The following is a 19630-nucleotide window of genomic DNA, read 5'->3' as shown; positions in this document are numbered from 1 at the left end:
CTGTTGCTGTACGCCACTATTTGGGTACATAGCCTGTAGTAAGGCTAAGATTGAACAGTAGTTTTATGTTTGGGTTTAGCTCTTCTTGGAGTTCATGTAGGACGCAGCCCGGGACACCGCCTGGTCCCATTGATGCTGTGTTTTTTGCTTTGGAGAGGGCAGCTCTTAACTGAGCATCTGAGATGTCAGGGGGGCAGCACTCTGCTGGGATAAATATTTGCCCTTTTGGTGGGGGGGGGGGTTTGCGCTGAACCTCTTAGCTAGGATGTTGGCAATGTCTGTGGGTTCGGTGTATTTTTTGTCATTTTGGACTAATTCTGAGCATATCTGGGAATTCCCACCCAGGTTCCTAACATAACTAAAGAAAGCCTTGTGATTATCCTTAGTGTCCTGTGCAATTTTTTTCTCGAAGCTGGCCTTAGACGATTTTATGAGTGCCCGTAGTTTTTTGCTAATACTGATCAGAGATGCCTTCCCTTTTTGGGATTTTGCTCCATCATGTAGTAGCTTCCTCCTTCTATTGTATAGTTTGTTTATGGCTGGGGTCCACCAGATAGGATGTCTGCCTTTGGAGGATTGGGTCTTGGTTTTATTTGGGATTGCATGATCCATGCATTCCTGAAGGTGTTCATAGAATGCGTTTATAAAGGATTCTGCGGTCTGGGCCGTATTTTCCACAGGCCCGGGGGCTTTGAAGGATTCCACCTCGGTTTTGAGGAGTGTGAAATTTATTTTAGAGAAGTTTTTCACTGTGGTTTTTAGGGCAGGGGTTGGAGTCTGGATGTGAATATCCAGTGAGATTAGTTTATGGTCTGATCTTACCAGTGAGGGATACACTTCTGGTCTGGAGCATAGAGTCCCCATGTTGGTGATGATCAGGTCCAGTATGTTTTCCCCTCTTGTGGGAGTGGTAACAAGTTGTTCCATAGCATTTGAGTTTATAAATTCTAGTAACCTTTGGGCTAGGGTGTTGGAGCTAGAGTAATGCTCCCAGTCTATGCTTGGGTAGTTGAAGTCGCCCAATATAATGGTGTTTGGAGGGACATTCATATTTTCCAGTGTTCTCAGGAAGGCTGAGTGGGGTTCCTGGGTTTGGGAGGGTGGTCTGTAGCAGGCTATAAACTGGAAGGCAGTTTTACCCACTGTTAGTTGCACATGGATAGTCTCTGATGCTTCGTGCTGTGCCACCAACCTGGAGGTGTGGGTATCTTTGATGAATATTGATACGCCCCCTCCTTTTGTGGTATGGTCCAAGTTTTGGGGCCGAAAAGCATGGTATGAGGTATAACCTGGTAGTTCTGGGGTGCTCTCTGGAGCCTTGAACCAGGTTTCTGTTACTGCACAGATATCGATTTTCTCCATGCTAAGGAGAGTTTCGAGTGCGTGCATCTTGAGATTTAGACTTCTGGCATTGAGTAGCATTACTCTTAGTTTCTTATCCCTTGTGATACCTATGGAGGTGGGTTTGTCTTTTGAGCCTTGCCTAAAAAAGGCACTATGGGGGTAGCAAGAGCCTTTGCCAGTATCCGAAAGCTCAGGGGTGACAGGTGCAAGCCGTCCCTAGCGAAGCATCGTGGCTTGTTGAGCATGCCATCCCAGGCTGACAGGCATTGGATCCCCTTTAAATGACACCAGTACTTAAGCCAGTTGTTGAAATTGATCATCTTGTCTTCATATTGTGGCATCATTCTTGGTGAGGGTAAGATGCTACTCAAGGTCAGGGTCATACTGGCCTGGGCTACATGCTCAGAGAGCTCCTCTATGTCTCTTTTCATGTAGTCCAGGTAGGTACGTCTCAAGTCATTCACACCAGCATGGACAATGACTGAGTCATATTTGTACTTGCCTTGGAGTGACCTGAGTGCTTGTGTTATGTGGCTGATCCTAGCGCCCGACAGGCAGCTCACCGTGACCTTCTTCTTGTTCAGCCTGGTGAGCGGGACGTCAGTGTGCCTGACGATAGAGTCACCTATTACAAGTGTATCAGGTGTGTTGTTTAGCCTTAAGGGCTGTGACTGTTCGGCACACTGGCTTTGTGAGCTATGTGTTGCACGTGTTTTGTTTTGGGGTAGCGGTTGCTTGGGTGTCTGCTTTGGAGGTCTCTGCTGCTTAGGCAGATTTTTATTTAGAGCCTCCCGAGTATGTTTTGTGTGTTTGTGTTTGGTTTGCTGTCGTGGTAGGTCTATGTGAGACTGGAATTGTAGTGAGTGTAGATGTTCTTCGTCTTCCATTGCTGCAGTCCTTACTATTGGGTATAGTCCGCATCCAGTCGGCCCGAATACCAGAGTATAAGGCTGACGTCGGTCAGGGCGCATTAGACTGACGTCAGTACGTCAGGGTACTAATGCGCATGACCGGCGTCATATCCTCAGTCTTTTTTGCCGCGTGATCCGATGCAGAAGCAGTTTTGCGAGTGCAGGTTGGCGTTCTGAAATATTTCCGAAACCGGAGTTTCAGACCGAATCAGAGTTGGCTAAGTACCCGTGGGGAACATTTTGGTTTTTCTTGCCTCAGTATTTAACCGGATGTCAGAAAAAGTGAATAACTGTATTTCTTGTGGGAAACAAATACCTCATAGGGATTACCATACATTATGTATACCTTGTTTAGGGCCTGAGCACGGCCTTGTTGGTTGCCGCTCTTGTGCTAAGTTTAACAAACGCACTATTAAGAGGAGGTTAGACTGTGCCAGATTAGTGTTTGGGAAGCGTTGCAATTATAAAATGCCGGCGGATGCTCCGACGCCCGCTTCATCCAAGAAGCGCAAGGACAAAACAGCGAAGCCTAGGGTTGATGAACCGGCAGTCCCGGACGTCGGTTCTTTAGATGGCTCAGTGGAGCCAGAGGTTTTGCCAGGAGTTTCTATAGAGTCTCAGGCAGAAACTTTACTGTTACAGGATGTACCCTCTCAGGAGGCAGGCCAGGCTGAGGGGGCTTCTCAGGTAACTATTCTTCCCTCTCTTCCCAAAGTAGTTAGAGCCTCTCCTTCTGTTGCCAAAACTTCTTTTAGAGGTAGGCCTACTTCAGCTTCAGTAGGGGCTTCTCCTAGCCTTCGGGTTCTGTACCTAAGAAACATATGCTTAAAATGGCAGAAGATTTGATTACTATGATTAGAGGTTCTATGGGCCCTCCTGATAAGAGGCCTAGAGTGGAACCAGAGTTTGACAGTTTTGAACAGGGTTCAGGGGCTTCTGAATCTTCTGCGGAAGATTTGCAGGAGTATCCTCATTATTCTGATTCTGATGTGGATGATGCCACTCCTTCCGGCTTCTCCTCCTGAGGATTTTTCATTTTCAGAGACTCTGCATTCCATGAGGGAGCACTTTAAATGGGAAGGCCAGGATTACTCTGATTCCAGGAAGAGGCTTAGGGAATTCTTGTTTTACCCCAGCATAGGCCCTTAGCTATACCTCCTGTGTTGAATGTGGTGGAAGATGTTTTGCAGAGGCTTCCTGAACCCTGATTCTTTGCCTCCTGCTCCTGTTAAACCTGATAGGTACTATAGGGTGCCCGTAGCTCATAAGTATTTGTTTAAGAGTCCTAGGGCGGACCCAGAAACTGTTTCTCAGGGGCCTAAACGTGTTAAGGCCTCTGTGGTTAAAAATCCTGTTCCCACTGACAAAGAGGCAAGGGCGTTAGATAGGTGGGGTAAGAAAGTGTATACTTCTTCCACTCTAGCCATGAGAGCGTTGAATTGTCAGTTTCACATGCTGAAATATCAAAATTATCTCCTTTCACAATTGAAATCTAAGGTGGATGCTTTGGCGGAAGGTATTGATTGTAAAGACTTGCTGGATTTAGTTTATGTGTCTGAACAAGTGGGCAAGCATTCTTTGCAATGTGGTTTTGATGCTGTGCAGGCCTCCTCGAGGGTGGCTGCCACTAGTTCTGTTCTTCGCAGGCATGCCTGGTTGAGGGATCAAAATTTGGCTGAGCATGTTAAGACAAGGATTTTGGATGCTCCTTTACAGTCTGATGTGTTGTTTGGTTCACCTGTGGAAGCAGTTTTAAAGAAAATGGAGGACAAAGCTAAGTCTATGCAAACTGTTAAAGATTTTTGCAGGTACAGCCACCAAGTTTAGTAGAAATTGGCCTGCTAAGGGGTGGACATATCCTGCTTATGATTCCCAGTCTAGGGGTAGGTCTAGACGTGGTAGGGGCAGGGCTCAAGGTTCTTTTAGGCCTAGAACAGGGAGTTCACCTGCTCAGACTTCTGGTGAGGGCAGGGGTCAGTCCTTTCGTAAACAGACCCAATGACCTGCCTTTTCAACTGCCAGTAGATTCTCGTCTGGCAGCTCCTTTGGAAGGACAACTGTCTCTTTTCAAAGGAAATTGGGATTTAATTACTCAAGACAGATGGGTGTTGGACATCATTCTACCAGTCCCTGTGTCAGAAAGGGGCCTAGGATTTTATTCTCGCATGTTCCTAGTACCAGAGAAGGGGAACACGTGGAGACTGCTTTTGGATTTATCTCTCCTCAAACACTTATCTGGACATTCCCAAGTTCAAGATGTTGACGTTACAACAGCTTTTACCCCTGCTGGGCAAAGATCACTGGATGGTAACTTTAGATCTCACGGAAGCTTACCTTCATGTGCATATCAGGCTAAGTTACAGGAAGTATCTGCGGTTTCAAGCTGGAGATTCTCATTATCAGTTCTCTGCATTGCCCTTTGGCTTATCTACTGCGCCCAGAGTATTCACAAAGGTTCTGGCTCCAGTGATAGCTTACTTCAGGCTACAAGGACTTCAAATCTATCCTTATTTAGACGACTGCCTGATTCTGGCTCAAGAAAAGGAAGACCTTCTACAGCATCTGGAATATCTTATAGCAGTGCTAAGATGCCTAGGGTATTCTGTGAACGAAATAAAGTCCAGTCTAGTACCCTCTCAAGACATGTGCTTTCTGGGTGTGAGACTGAATACAGCAGCCCAGATGGCCTTTTTAACCCCGGACAAACAAAAGAGTCTGTCACTTTACTTCCATCAACTATCTCATCAGTCCGTGCTGACTGCAGAGACAGTCCTTCAAGCATTAGGGTTCATGGCATCTTGTATTCTGGTGCTTCCCAATGCCAAACTGCATATGAGGAAGTTACAATGGTATCTCAAAATGTATGGACACAGCACTGCCAGGATTTAGACACTGTCATTCAAATAATACCTTGCCTTCAAAGAGTATTTTTGTGGTGGGCTCAGGAATGTCACCTAAACAAGGGACTCTCTGTGACCCGGCCAGAGGCGAGTCAGATTTTACCGACAGATGCCTCAGACATTGCTTGGGGAGCTCATCTAAATGTAAAGTGGATACAAGACAAGTGGCCTGCCAGACTACAGCATCTACATATCAACATAAAGGAGATGTTAGCAGTCCAGTTCGCATTGCTGGCTTTCAAGGAGTTACTTCTTCCAGGGCAGGTGTTGATTCTAACAGACAACACAACTGTCATGTGGTACTTCAACAAACAAGGGGAACACATTCTTATCCTCTATGCAGGCATGCAATGATTTTATGGGAGACTGCCACGCTTGCACCTAACTCTTCAGGCAAGGTTTCTGCCAGGAGCACAGAACTCCTTAGCAGATGTGTTAAGCAGACAAATCATGGATCCCCACAAGTGGAAACTGGATCTTCATGTATTTCAGAAATTGACAGTGTCATGGGGAACTCCAGACATAGATCTGTTCGCTTCTCCACTAAACCACCAGCTGCCACAGTTTTGCACAAAGGGTTTCATCACACAGCTTGGAAAGTGGATGCTCTGTCTTTCAGTTGGACAAACCTTCATCTGTATGCCTTTCCACCTCTGCCTCTTCTTCCAAATGTACTGTTAAAGGTCAGACAGGACAGGCCAAGGATGATTTTGATAGCTCCAGATTGGCCTCGGCAACACTGGTACCCTCTACTACGGAGTCTGGTAAAGAAGCCTCCATGGCCTTAACCTTTGATTCCACATCTGTTATCCCAGCAGGACGGTCATCTGCTCAATGTCAAGCTTCACACTCTTCATCTGACAGCCTGGCATATTCTGTGTTGAAACACAGCAGGTCTCAACTTCCTCAACAAGTTTTAAATGTGATTATGGAAGCTAGAAGACCTAGTACAAGGAAAGTGTACGCAGCAAAATGGAAGAGATTTTTATTTTGGAGTAAAGCAAAGAATTTGGAGATTTCTGAGCCTAATTTGAGTATGGCTCTTCAATATCTTACTGAGTTACTGGACAAGGGTCTGTCCTTCTCTTCCATCAAGATTCATGCTGCAGCAATCTCAGCTCACTATGATTGTGACCCACCATTGTTTTCGCATCCTTTGTTCAAGCAGTTTCTTAGAGGGGCTAAGAATATAAGACCCCCGTAGAGCTCCTACTCCTGCTTGGGATCTCAATTTTGTGTTGGAAAAACTTACTCTACAACCTTTTGAGCCTCGGCTACTGCTGAATTGAAATATTTGTCATGGATGACTGCTTTTTTGTTGGCTATTACTTCTGCAAGAAGGGTGTCTGAGTTGCAGGCCCTTATGGCAGTCGAGCCCTTTTTGATTTTCCATAAGGATAGGGTATCATTACGTACTAATCCTTCCTTTATGCCTAAGGTGGTTTCTAGTGTGGCTTTAAACCAAACTATTCATTTGCCTACCTTTTATGCAGACCCCCAAAATAAAGGGGAAAAGATTTTGCATACTTTAGATGTACACAGGCAATTGCGTTATTACTTAAGCAGGACTAAGGATTTTAGGCAGTCTCAGCAGTTGTTTGTTTCTTTTGCTTTGAGTTCACAGGGCAAGCCTGTGTCAAAACAAACTATTTCTAGGTGGATTGGCTTTTGCATTGCATTTTGTTATTCCCATCATGGCAAGGAGGTTCCAGCTGGGATTAGGCCTCATTCCACTAGGGCTACTGCCACTTCAACAGCATTTCTACGGGGTGGCAACTAAGGATATTTTGGAAGCAGCTACTTGGAGTTCAGTGCATACTTTCTCTAAGCATTATCACCTTCCTATCTACTCTAAGTCTAGGGCTGGTTTTGCCACAGCTGTTTTGCAATGCATGTTGTCAGCTCCTGCTTCTTTATGATTTGCCAGCCTCCCTTACCTCTGCTTTGGGATTCTACCCAATAGTAAGGACTGCAGCAATGGAAGACGAAGAACATAGTACAGTTTTGTACCTACCATAAATGTAGATGTTCGAGGATTCCATTGCTGCAGTCCAATTTACCCTCCCTCCTTCCCCTCTGTGTTTAGGGGTGGTTGTGTAGGTGATTTACCTGCTTATATTTTTGTATATATTGTTCATGTTTTGGTGCAGGTATTTTGGGCCTTGTCTTTTTAGGGTCTTCTGACATCTGGGGCAAGAAAAGACTGAGGATATGACGCCGGTCATGCGCATTAGTACCCTGACGTACTGACGTCAGTCTAATGCGCCCTGACCGACGTCAGCCTTATACTCTGGTATTCGGGCCGACTGGATGCGGACTATACCCAATAGTAAGGACTGCAGCAATGGAATCCTCGAACATCTACATTTATGGTAGGTACAAAACTGTACTTTTCCTTCTCCTCCTGACTGGTTTCGCCAGTATTGAGTTGAGAGAGCTTAGCCTCCCGTATGGCTATATGGTTGCATCTCTCATATGTGTTGGAATTTGTTGGGAGGAGGAGAGGGTTGTCTGTGTACATGAGGCAGTTGTAACATTGCCTCAAGATTCCCAGATTCACCAGCTGGACCGGAGAGGAGATTGACAAATGACCTTTGGACATGCTAGAATAGTATTGGGAATTCCTTTATAATTGAAAAAAAGGGCCAATGGGGGAAAGAGGTACTCAAGGGGACTTTGTGAGGGTGTAGTGCTTTTAATATTTTAGTGCTGACTTATATAATTGCTTTAGTGAGCAAGTGCCAGGTAACTTAAATGCAAAAATGACAAACAGTAACTTTCTTTCAAGTGAAACAAGGAAATAAGTACAGTAAGCAATGCAGATATCACTAGGGATCCACAGAAGCGTTGAAAAGCCGCATTTTAGGTGGAATTAGCATTTCAGGGAAATAACAAGCAAACAAACAAGCAGCATACAAATAAAGCTGGATTCAGCAGGCCTGGATCTAGTCTATGCTACAGCAAACAAGGTGTACCAATTTCAGTAAGAAACCGTTCAAATATGCAGGCACTATAAGCCTTTAACCAGAAATTCCCAGCTCAGAAGGGCAGAGTCCAGCCTCTCCTCTCACAAGAGTGCAGACCACGAACCTTCTTAATGTAAAATAACTGGCCTGAAACCCAAGTGCTTAAACCAGAACTAATACTCGTTTAGAATAACAGACACTGAGCCCTCAATCAGCAGTTCCCAACTTAGAAGGATGTAAGCTACCTGTCCTGCCACCACAGTGCAGGCCACAAACCTTCCTAATGTAAAACAACTGGTATGAAGCCCAAGTGCTTAATCCAAAAGACTTAGAATGATAGCTACACTTTAATCAAGTTACTACCAAGCAGTAATAAATACAATTGAATACTTTAAAGAATGCCTGGATTAGTGCTCAAGTTATACAAACAAAGCTAGATTCAGCACGCCTGGATCTAGTCTATGCTACAGCAAACAAGGTGTACCAATTTCAGTAAAAAGCAGTTCAAATATGCAGGCACTATAAGCCTTTAACCAGAAATTCCCAGCTCAGAAGGGCAGAGTCCAGCCTCTTCTCCCACAAGAGTGCAGACCACGAACCCCTTTAATGTAAAACAACTGGCATGAAGCCCAAGTGCTTAAACCAGAATTAATACACTTTTAGAATAACAGACACTGAGCCCTCAATCAGCAGTTCCCAACTTAGAAGGATGTAAGCTACCTGTCCTGCCACCACAGTGCAGGCCACAAATCTTCCTAATGTAAAGCAACTGGTCTGAAGACTAAGTGCTTAATCCAAAAGACTTAGAATGATAGCTACACTTTAATCAAGTTACTAACAAGCAGTAATAAATACAATTGAATACTTTAAAGAATGCCTGGATTAGTGCTCAGGTTATACAAACAAAGCTAGATTCAGCAGACCTGGATCTAGTCTATGCTACAGCAAATAATGTGTACCAATTTCAGTAAGAAGCAGTTTAGATATGCAGGCACTATAAGCCTTTAACCAGAAATTCCCAGCTAGAAGGGCAGAGTCCAGCCTCTCCTCCCACAAGAGTGCAGAACCCTTTTAATGTAAAATAACTGGCCTGAAGCCCAAGTGCTTAAAATAGAATTAATACACGTTTAGAATAACAGACACTGAGCCCTCAATCAGCAGTTCCCAACTTAGAAGGATGTAAGCTACCTGTCCTGCCACCACAGTGCAGACCACAAACCTTCCTAATGTAAAACAGCTGGTCTGAAGCCCAAGTGCTTAAACTAAAAGGCTTAGAATGAGTTACACCAAGCAGTAATAAATACAACTGAGTACTTTTAAGATGACGCAAAAGCAAAAATAAAGTAGGAAGAAACACAAATACAGTAAAAGCAGATTTTTTTTTTTGAGTGAGCAAATGAGATGGGCCCAGGAGTTACAGGAGAGAAACAAGTGCAAATTCAGGCCTTCAAATCAGAAAGTTGAGAGAGATGGAAGACTGCCCAAAAGGCCAATAACTACAAATTCCGGGCCAGAACCACTCCTTATGTGGTAGACAGGTTACCTAGTGCTTACCACTCCCACTGATAAGCTAGAAGGCTTCCCTCCAACACAGAGTAATCAATTTTTTCAACTTTTGACATGAGGCACACGTCTCCAATCCTGTCATGTCTTACCTTTACAAATACACACCATGTAGTACACTGAACACTGTTTCACCAAATCATTAACGGCATACTAACTTATCAATTCCATTCTCAATTACAACAATGAAATATTTAAAAATAATAATAAAAATATCGAAGGCAGTAACTACAAAATTCACAGAAATTAAAAAACAGTAATTCAAATAAAACTGTGTGAGGAAATCAAGCAAACAATTTGCAAATAAATCAACACTGAACTAATCCTGCTAAAAGAGAAGAACATGATAAAGTAGTTCCTCTGTAATCCATAAAGTTAGTATTCTGACCAACCCTGCCATTTATGCCAGTCACACTAAAACGCATGCCACATCTCTGCCCCAAAGCAGGTAAACCAGCATTGGCCACTTACTTTTGCCATCCCCTTGTGACCATTTCAATAGCTGCTAATTGAACTTGGGTCGTTATGGCCATAGTCAGGGCTTTATATTCCTCTACATCACAGGGCCTTTGTCTGCTCCTAATCTTAATAGCCTGTCTTCCTACTTTGTAAACTGCCAGTTTTTGCAAACTGTCTGATGACAACGGAAGCTGACTTCTCAGATATGTTGCTGAAAAAATAAATAATGCCATGTTCATCATAAGAATCATTTGTGCAGTACATTCAGTAGACTGGAAGTTAGCCACAGTAGATGTCTCTTTTCTTATGCTCAGAATTCAAAAGCATACAAATGTCCCCTTTCCTTGCCCCAGCTTACTCCACCTTCCTGAGGACATCCTCTGACAAAGTGTCACTATACAACCCACACAATCTTCAGCTCTTTTTTTTTTTGGAACTGGGTCACTAACACACTTGTTTGAACCCAGTGTTCTGTCAGAAAGTGAAAGGACCCTAGTGCCTGTATAGTTGGGGACTTGCGGAACCCTGCTTAAAAAATAGATGTGCACATCATCTAACATAAGACACAATGCAACTATCTGTTTTGCACTTACAACCTGCACCCACAAGCAGCCTAGCCTAGTAGGAGCACAAAGTATCAAAAAAAAAAAAAAACTTCTGTAGCTAATTCTCTCCTTTGGGGATTAGAGGGAGAGGCAGAGAGCTGAGCTTCAGGCAATTTGGATAGTCCTGCTCTCCTCTAAGTAGAATATATAGAAAGCAAAGAGAGAGAACAAAAGTACTAGGAGGCAGAGGAGGTTGAGAATATGTCCATATTATTCATTGTCCACGCTGGTGTAAACGACCTGAGACGTACCTCCTTGGACTACATGAAAAGAGACATTGAGGAGCTCTCTGATTATGTAGCCCAGACAGGTATGACCCTGACCTTGAGCAGTATCCTACCTTCACCAAGAATGATGCCACAATACAGAGATAAGATGATCAGCTTTAACAATTGGCTTAAACACTGGTGTCATTCAAAGGGGATCCAGTGTCTGTCTGCCTGGGATGACATGCTGGACAAGCCACGCTGCTTCGCAAGGGACGGCTTGCACCTGTCACCCCTGGGATTCCGGATATTGGCAAAGGCTCTTGCCACCCCATAGTGCCTTTTTAGGCAAGGCTCAAATTCTAAACCTACCACCCTAGAACACAAAAAGGAAAAAACTAAGGGTAATGCTGCTCAATGCCAGAAGTCTAAATCTCAAAATGCACGCACTCGAGGCCCTTCTCAGTATGGAGAACATCGATGTCTGTGCTGTGACAGAAACCTGGTTCAAGGCTCCTGAGGGCACCCCAGCTATCAGGTTTTACCTCATATCATGAGTTCCGCCCCAAAATCTGGACAATACCAAGAAAGGAGGGGGTATCCATATTCATCAAGGACACCCACACCTCAAGACTGGTGGCAACGCACGATGCATCGGAGACCATCCAGGTGCAATTAACCATAGGCAAGACTGCTCTGCAAATTGTAGCATGTTACAGGCCACCCTCACAAACTCAGGAACCTCACATGGCCTTCCTGAAAACACTAGAGGGATAAATGTATCACCAAACACCATCATACTAGGTGACTTCAATTACCCTAATATAGACTGGGAACACTACTCAAGCCCAAACACCCTAGCCCAAAAGTTCCTGGAATTCATAAACTCAAATGCCATGGAACAACTAGTCACCATCCCCACAAGAGGAGATAACATACTTGATCTCATCATCACGAACATGGGAGCACAATGTTCAACACCGGAGGTGTACCCTCACTGGTGAGATCAGACCACAAACTAATCTCGCTGGAGGTCCTCATCCCACCCCACCTGAAATAAAAAGACCACAGTAAAGAACTTCTCAAAAGCCGACTTCACACTTCTAAAGACTAGTGTGGTCTCCTTTAAGGCCCCGAGCCGCGGAAAACAGTACTCAAGCCGCTGAATCACTTACAAATGCCTTCTACCAGCACCTGCAGGACTGCATGGATAAGGCAATCCCAAGCAAAACAAAGACTCTTTGTACCAAAGGCAAGCGTCCAGTCTGGTGGACCCCAGCCATAAACAAACTCTACAACAAAAGGAGGAAGCTACTACAAGATAGAGCAAAATCCTTAAAAGGTAAGACACCCTTGATCACTATAAGTAAAAAACTAAGAGCTCTCATAAAATCATCCAAAGCAAATTTCGAGAGAAAAATAGCTAAAGACTCAAAAGACAATCATAAGGCCTTCTTTAGCTATGTTAGAAACCTGGGAGGAAACTCCCAGATATGCTCAGAGCTAGTTCAAAATGATGTGAAGATTACTGATCCTACAGACATTGCCAACATACTGGCTGACAGGTTCAGTGCAAACTTCTCCCCCCCCTCCCCCCCAAAAGGAGAGAGATCTATACCAAACGATTGCAGCCCCCCAAACATCTCCAGCGCCCAAGTGAGAACTGCTCTCTCCAAAGCAAAAAACACAGCATCCATGGGACCTGATGGTGTCCCCGGCTGTGTGCTCCATGAACTCAATGAGGAATTAAACCCACAGCTAGGACAGCTGTTTAATCAAAGTCTTACCTCTGGATACGCACTCCAGGAGTGGCGCACTGCAACTGTGGTACCACTTCACAAAGGCGGTGCCTCCACCGACCCTGGAAATTACCGGCCCATTAGCTTGACAAGCCTTATCTGCAAAGCCATGGAGAGGATCATAATGGACCTCATAAATAAAGACATAGGGAATTTGCAGACTTTGGATCCAACCCAGTTTGGCTTTGTCAAAGGCAGATCATGCCTTTTAAACTTGGTTGACTTTTTCAAACAGTCACCAAAGCCATTGATGAGGAAAGGCAGTCCATACAGCCTACCTCGATCTGGCTAAGGCCTTCGATACAATACCCCATTCGGGTATCATTGAAAAACTCATCAGCTTAAATGTCAACCCATACATCACAAGATGGGTTGCAAACTGGCTGAGTGACAGAACCCACAGGGTCAGAGCTGCTGGCGCCATGTCAGACTCAAAGCCTGTCACAAGTGGTGTCCCACAGGGCTCAGTCCTGGGCCCACTCTTGTTTGGCATCTACTTTTCCAAGTACAAGCAAACACAGGAGGGTTATGGCTGACAAAGTTTGCAGATGACTGCAAACTGGGCCATAGTAGAAAACACATCTGACACAGATATCCTTCAGAAGGGTCTCACAGAAACGGATAACTGGTGCCAGAGCCACGGCCTAAAGTTAAATGCCAAAAAATGCATAGTCATACCCTTCGGGAAAAACAAGGTTACCCCTAGCTACCAAATTGGTGGCAATCCACTGAGCACAGAAGAAGTTATCAGGGACCTGGGGACCCAGGTTGATAGTAGTCTGTCATTCGACACCCATGTAGCTAAAGTAGTTAGGAAGACCTTCTACATTGCCCACCTTATCATGAAGGGATTCTCATCTAGATCAAGGGAGGTCATAGTCTCCCTTTACTCATCACTCATCAGACCAATGATTGAGTACAATGCCCCATTCGAATGTATCTGACCCGACACTTGCAGCAGCTGGAGAGGCCACAAAAGTTCCTCACCAAAAGGATAAAGGGTCTCAAAATCTGTCCTATGCTGCCCGACTGAAAGAACTCCAGCTCTATTCAGTCGCACGCTTGCTCAGAGGTGACCTTTGCCTAACATACAAGGCCATGTCAAACCCAGATTTGATGAATATGCTTCACCTCAAAAAATCTAGATCCATCAGAGCCACAAGGGTGGGAGACTTAAACCTTGACACGGCTATTAATAGGACGTGCTGGAGGGATAGATTCATCACCCAAAGACTCCCTATGCTGTGGAACAAAATCCCGGTACATGTGAGGCAGAGCACCTCGCTGGCCTTGTTCAAGAGAAATCTTGACCAATGGATGGGAGATCGAAGATATACCCCAGGGATTACCTCAGTGTCACTGCTCGACAGAGGCACAGCAAAATAATGGGTATAGTTCCCCATACTAAAGGGGTGGCGTAAGCTACAAAACGATGGGCTAGGCTTGTAAATGCCCTCGGGCAGATAGCCTAGTATGAACCTATGAACCTATTTATGGTTATGGTGGATACCTTCACAGCATTTATGGTTATGGTGGCTGTACCCTCACACAACTGTAATGTGTTTATCATAAAGGTAATTTCTGCAGTGCATTTAGTAGAATTGAGGAATGCAGAGTAGTAGTAGGAAAGTTGTTCTCTGAACCTATTCCTGAGTAAGACACTTCAAAATTCCTTTCATTACTGCTGCTATAGAGCCTCTCCTGTTTATTTGCATTTTATTTTATTTAAATTTTTTAACTAGGGTAGAGCACTGATCTTAATGGACCGATTTTAACCTAAGCCTGGGTTCTACTTTGAAGATCCAGCTTGACTTGGAAAAAGTATGAATGAAACTTTGAGTGACAACTTTGCAGATTCCCTGAAGAGAGGGATTCTTGAAAAAGTTGCAGAGGTGGCTGCAGCTGTTGTACAGTGACCTCTGACCTGCCCAGCCAGGGCCTTTCTGTGATAGTTCTAAAAAAGGTACTGCAGCTGGCCAATCAGATTTACCCTGTTAGTCTGGCATGAGTCAGAGCAGAAGGACGTTCCTATTGGCATAGTATTTCAATTGCTGTTAACATTCGTGATGCATAGAATTTTTTCTCGCTTGTTTTAAGTTGGGGGAGAAATGCAGGAAGCTGGATGAGACTGGCTTTAAGGGTACATTTTGAGACAATGATATGCACAAAGGTAGGTCCTTATGAATACTATGTCCTCATGGAGATCTCTTTAGGGTTCTCTACATTGAGATACTTCTTGATGAAGTGATGTCCAGCAGATCATCTTCCAAGAGGTGTCATGGAAGTGTGTTGGATTTAAGGTACCAAGAAAAAGTCCAAAAAAATTTTTCTCTGAGCTTGCAACTAACAATAGAATACCAGCAAGAAAAGGTACTTGATACTACCTTAAATGCTTTGGAAGGAAAGGCAAGATCCAAGCCACAGGAGTTTAAAATAAACACTATGCCCTAACAATGCACCATTAATAAGCCATAATGCAGTGCCATAACTACATCTATCCATGTTATTGTAGCACATGTGCATTATTGACAGTATGTCAGCATAGCATTGCACTTTTAGACATTTTCTGTTTGACAAAATGTAGACTCAATTCCAAAAGTTCCCTAGTTCATCAAGAAATGTTTTGAACTTGTGTCATTCTTGTAGCATTAATGTCTTTAACCATGTACTGGCCTACTCTTTAGTAGAGACAACATCGAGCATTGCCTGTTAGCAGCTCCTATAATACTTAAGGCAAGTAATGCTGTATCGATGTGATCCAGTTTTGGTGTCTTATGCAAGGCACTGTATTTTTAAATCACTGGTGACAGAACACTCATCAAAAATAAAAGGCAAGATGGCATATTTATTATGGGGCCACAAAGTGCACTGAGGGATTAATTTGTGACTTTAAAACCTTAACCATTATGCCAGTCCTCCCTTTTGGAGTATGCTAGATTAGAACCCTAGCTTACCTGTATTGTGACCATGAACTTACATCAGTTGCCACATGGAAGGCTAAATGAAAGCCATTTTAAGCCTAGCTAATTTCTCTTCAAAGGTGAGAATCAAACTCTGTACCTTGTGTCTGTTGGGTAAATACCTTATCCATTATGCCAACCCTCAACTTGTTTTAATGCCTTTTAATCAGTCTGGGCAGGATGAAAAAGTATACTCTCCATATGCCAATTTAAGGCAGATTCTATTCAAGTACGAACTAGTCAAAGTGATCCTGGGAAATTAGCTCTGTCTAACCATTCAAAATAAGAACAAAAGTTTTCAGTTTTTGTCAGTGGCTGTCCTGTAATTAAAGATGACTGACAGCAGGAAAACTATAGTTTCTGTTGCTTACGTATGCAGGGATGAATGCAGTATGTATACATATTTACACTAGACTTTCAGTGGACATTAAAAGATAAAGACAGATAACTTTTGAATTTATTTTAATGTATAGTATTTTACATTCTTCTCAGGTGTCTAGCTTATTGCGTTCCTTTACTGGAGGTAGAGGATATGATGATCATGGGGAAAAGGCCTGACTCAAAATGCGTGTTCACTTATGTCCAGTCCCTTTACAATCATCTGCGGAGAATCGAGATGAACAGAAATAAAAACTGAAGAACATCATGACGTATATGGATTCTTGAAACCCTCTTTTAAGCTTCTTTACAACACTATGATGTCCTGCTGAGATGATTTTACCCAAGAAGGAACTTCTTATTGGGAAGAAATGTGTTGCAACTTTTGACCCTGTTTTTTTCTTGCATGAGTTAAACCTTGCTTAAGGTTTAGATTGCAACTTGAAATGTACTGCATATGTAATAAATGTATTATTTTTAATAAGGTTCAGCAATCAGCAATAATATCCACGCTGACCCTAAAGTCACAGACATGAAAACCTGTCACATATTTGATGAGGGACAACTTTTGAAGTTTGGTTTGGTACTCTGATCCAAGAACAGCACTGTGCTTAAGAAAAAAAAAAAAGAAAAGAAAGACTTAAAGTCCTCTGTTGTACCAACAGTATTTTATGAAGTAAATTAAGGGTGGGGGAGGAAACTACAGCACTTCAGATTTATTCTGCACACTCCAAAATGAGGGTCAGTTCTGCTGCATTTCCTAACAGAAGATTAAATAAGATCACCAAAAATTAAGCTGCTGTTCAAGCTATTTCTGCTTTTTGTAGGTGACTCGTGTTGAAATTAGTACAAATGCTATGTTAAAAAAATTATTGTAGAGGTATGTTGACAGTGACCATATAACCTGTTCTTGCCTCATCACTGATGGCTCATCAGTTACCTAGCAGCTGTGCTGTCATGCACTGTGCATGTTATTTTAACATGTTGACATAGTAACAAATATCAATAGATAATTAAGTGGTGGGGAGAGATTGGGATTTATGTACTCCAAGCACTGATGTGATAGAAGAGCTGTCATTATATATTTTTTAAAATTGCTATGTCGCACAACAGCAGATAGAAGTTGCACACCTTTACGTGAATAGTTTGAGTTGTTTTATTATCGTGTCTACAGCTTGTAGTGCAAGCTTGTCTGCTGTTCAAATAGTCAAGTATGTGTAAATATAGAACAGTGTGTTTATACTTATATGGTTGTGCTTTGCAGCTGTGAAACTTGACAAGCATGTTATTTGCTTTGTTTTTATTTGACTTTTTTTTCAGATTCCGTTTCAATGTATTTGCATGTAGATTTTGCTAAGAAAGGCTAATACACAGTGTATCCTAACAGCAAAGTCTGCCGCCATGCAGAACTAGCTGCTTCAGCTTGGTTATCCTGAGGTGTTGCTGGAGGTTACAGTACTCACTGATTGCATTGTGACACTGCCATAATGAACAGCAGTCCATCTGCTCACCTTTTGTGTAATGCCATCACGTTTAGCACTACACTTGGAGCTTTTATGTATGCTGTTGTATAGCTACTTGTTGTTTCAAATTTTAATTATTTTCCACTTAGTACAGATGTATGAAGGGCATCACATAACTGTCCACATAAACATGCGTGTTAAACTTGACATATGAAATATTTCTGCAAACTCAGTCGAAGTTCCTTTAAAAGTCACAGTTTTTTAATTGAAATATTTATTTTATTGTTTTTTTCTATGTAAGTAGAAATACGGCCTGTACCTTGTTTTTTAATGAAGGCAAAGCCAAGAAGGTAGTGATTGAGATGTTTAATGCCTGTTGACCCCACCAGACTGGCATCCAGTAAGGTGCCAAGTGTGTAGACTGTTATCTTTAAGTAGCTTGGCTTTGGCAAAAAGACTGACTGAGTTGTTCACAGAACATGGTATTATGTAAAGCAGTATGTTTTTATCCATTGTTGCTGTTCTTTTGGAGGATGTGAAATTTAGAAGATCTTTCCCCCATGTACAAGATGCAGGCTATGTTAGTAATGACCTGTGCTTCAATTTTGGAGGATGTGGAATTTAGAAGATAATTCCCCCATGTACAAGATGCAGGCTTTGTTAGTAATGACCTGTGCTTCAATTTTGGAGGATATGGAATTTAGAAGATCATTCCCCCATGTACAAGATGCAGGCTATGTTAGTAAAGACCTGTGTCTGGATTCACTTTAGCAGATGGAGCACTTTCATTTCTACTACTGTTAAGCTACAAGTCTGCCAAGCACAGCTGGCATCTCCTATGCCACTTACTGCCAGGACTGTAGATAAAGTATTTGTACACCTTTTTGCAGTGTTTTTATACACCATATTTATGTAGATGTTTAATAATAATAAAAGTTTAATTAAAATGTATTTGGGCTTTTCTGTTTGAAGCAGTCATTTCTCCATATCACAGAACGTCCGACACAGTCTCATGGGTTTCACAAAGTGAAGTTACATATCTACTGTAAATGTAGATCTGTCCGACTGCCTTCATAAGATGTATTGCATTGACTCATTAATTTTATCCTGAGTTTAAGGATTAGAGCTTTGGCCTAAGAGGGAAGATGGTCCTTAAGCAGTGACGACATTTGTTCAAACTAAGTAACAGTGAACCTGGTAAAACAGTATACTGTCTGTCATTGTGGCTCCTCCTCAAAGAGTAGGGGGTAGGAAAAAAAACATGATAAATAAATGAAGGCAAGAATAAAGTGGAGGAAGGCAAAAGGTGTCTGTGTGTTTAGACTGCTCTACTTTAAAAGGTCAAAATCCATTTTTGCGAAACAAAAAAAGTGAAACCGAAGTAAGTAAAATCCAACTAGGAGGGGGGGGGGTGCTACGCCACCCACACCCCCCCCTAGCTATATATATACAAACTCCAGGATCACACTACAGTGGGGAAAAGGGGATGTTGGGTTAGTGTTTACTTACCTTGGGAAAAATTCACTGTTCGGGTATTTAAGCTTTCACGATTTTCATCTTGCGAAAATGGATTTTATTATACGAGGTTTGACCTTTCAGAATAGATCCGTTTAGACACATTCCAACTGAAGGAACAATTACTTTAAAACTTTTATGAGGGTGAGAGACTGTGAGAATCAGAGTAGACCTGATGAAGCTCTTTGAATCAATGTAAGACCAATGGGTGCAACATATAATCAAGCAAGCATTTATTTGTGTCACATGAGTGCGGTCAAACAAGCATTTGTGGGCAACACATGAGCAAAAATGCCAAAACAAGCATTTCTAGGTAGCATGTATGATTAAATGCTGAAACAAGCAATTGTGGGTGATGCATGACAAAAAAAATGCTGAAACAAATATTTGTAGGTGGCACATGACCAAAACAATGCTGAAACAAGCATTTGTGGATGGCATATGACCAAATAATGCTGAAACAGGCATTTCTGGGTGGTACATGATGAAAACATGCTGAAAAAGCATTTGTGGATGGCATATGAATAAATGCTGAAAATAATTTGTAGGTGGCAGATGACC

General features: G+C 42.7%; 1 protein-coding gene across 1 annotated transcript in view; it reads left to right on the top strand.

Moving 5' to 3' along the window:
• LOC122800245 (smoothelin-like) overlaps positions 1 to 18505 on the top strand; it is a gene marked incomplete in the record, with an annotated part of 1328624 nt that extends 1310119 nt beyond the window's left edge. Inside the window, 1 exon segment of the mRNA XM_044069736.1 lies at positions 16206 to 18505. Within this exon segment, the coding sequence (XP_043925671.1) occupies positions 16206 to 16350 (145 nt within the window).
• Between the last annotated feature and the right edge of the window lie 1125 nt (positions 18506 to 19630).

The sequence above is a fragment of the Protopterus annectens genome, chromosome 4.part0 (assembly GCF_019279795.1).
Source record: "Protopterus annectens isolate FY-2018-M chromosome 4.part0, PAN1.0, whole genome shotgun sequence".
Lineage (NCBI taxonomy): Eukaryota > Metazoa > Chordata > Ceratodontiformes > Protopteridae > Protopterus > Protopterus annectens.
Note: the sequence above shows the minus strand (reverse complement) of the source record. Positions and strands in the feature narration are given on the sequence as shown.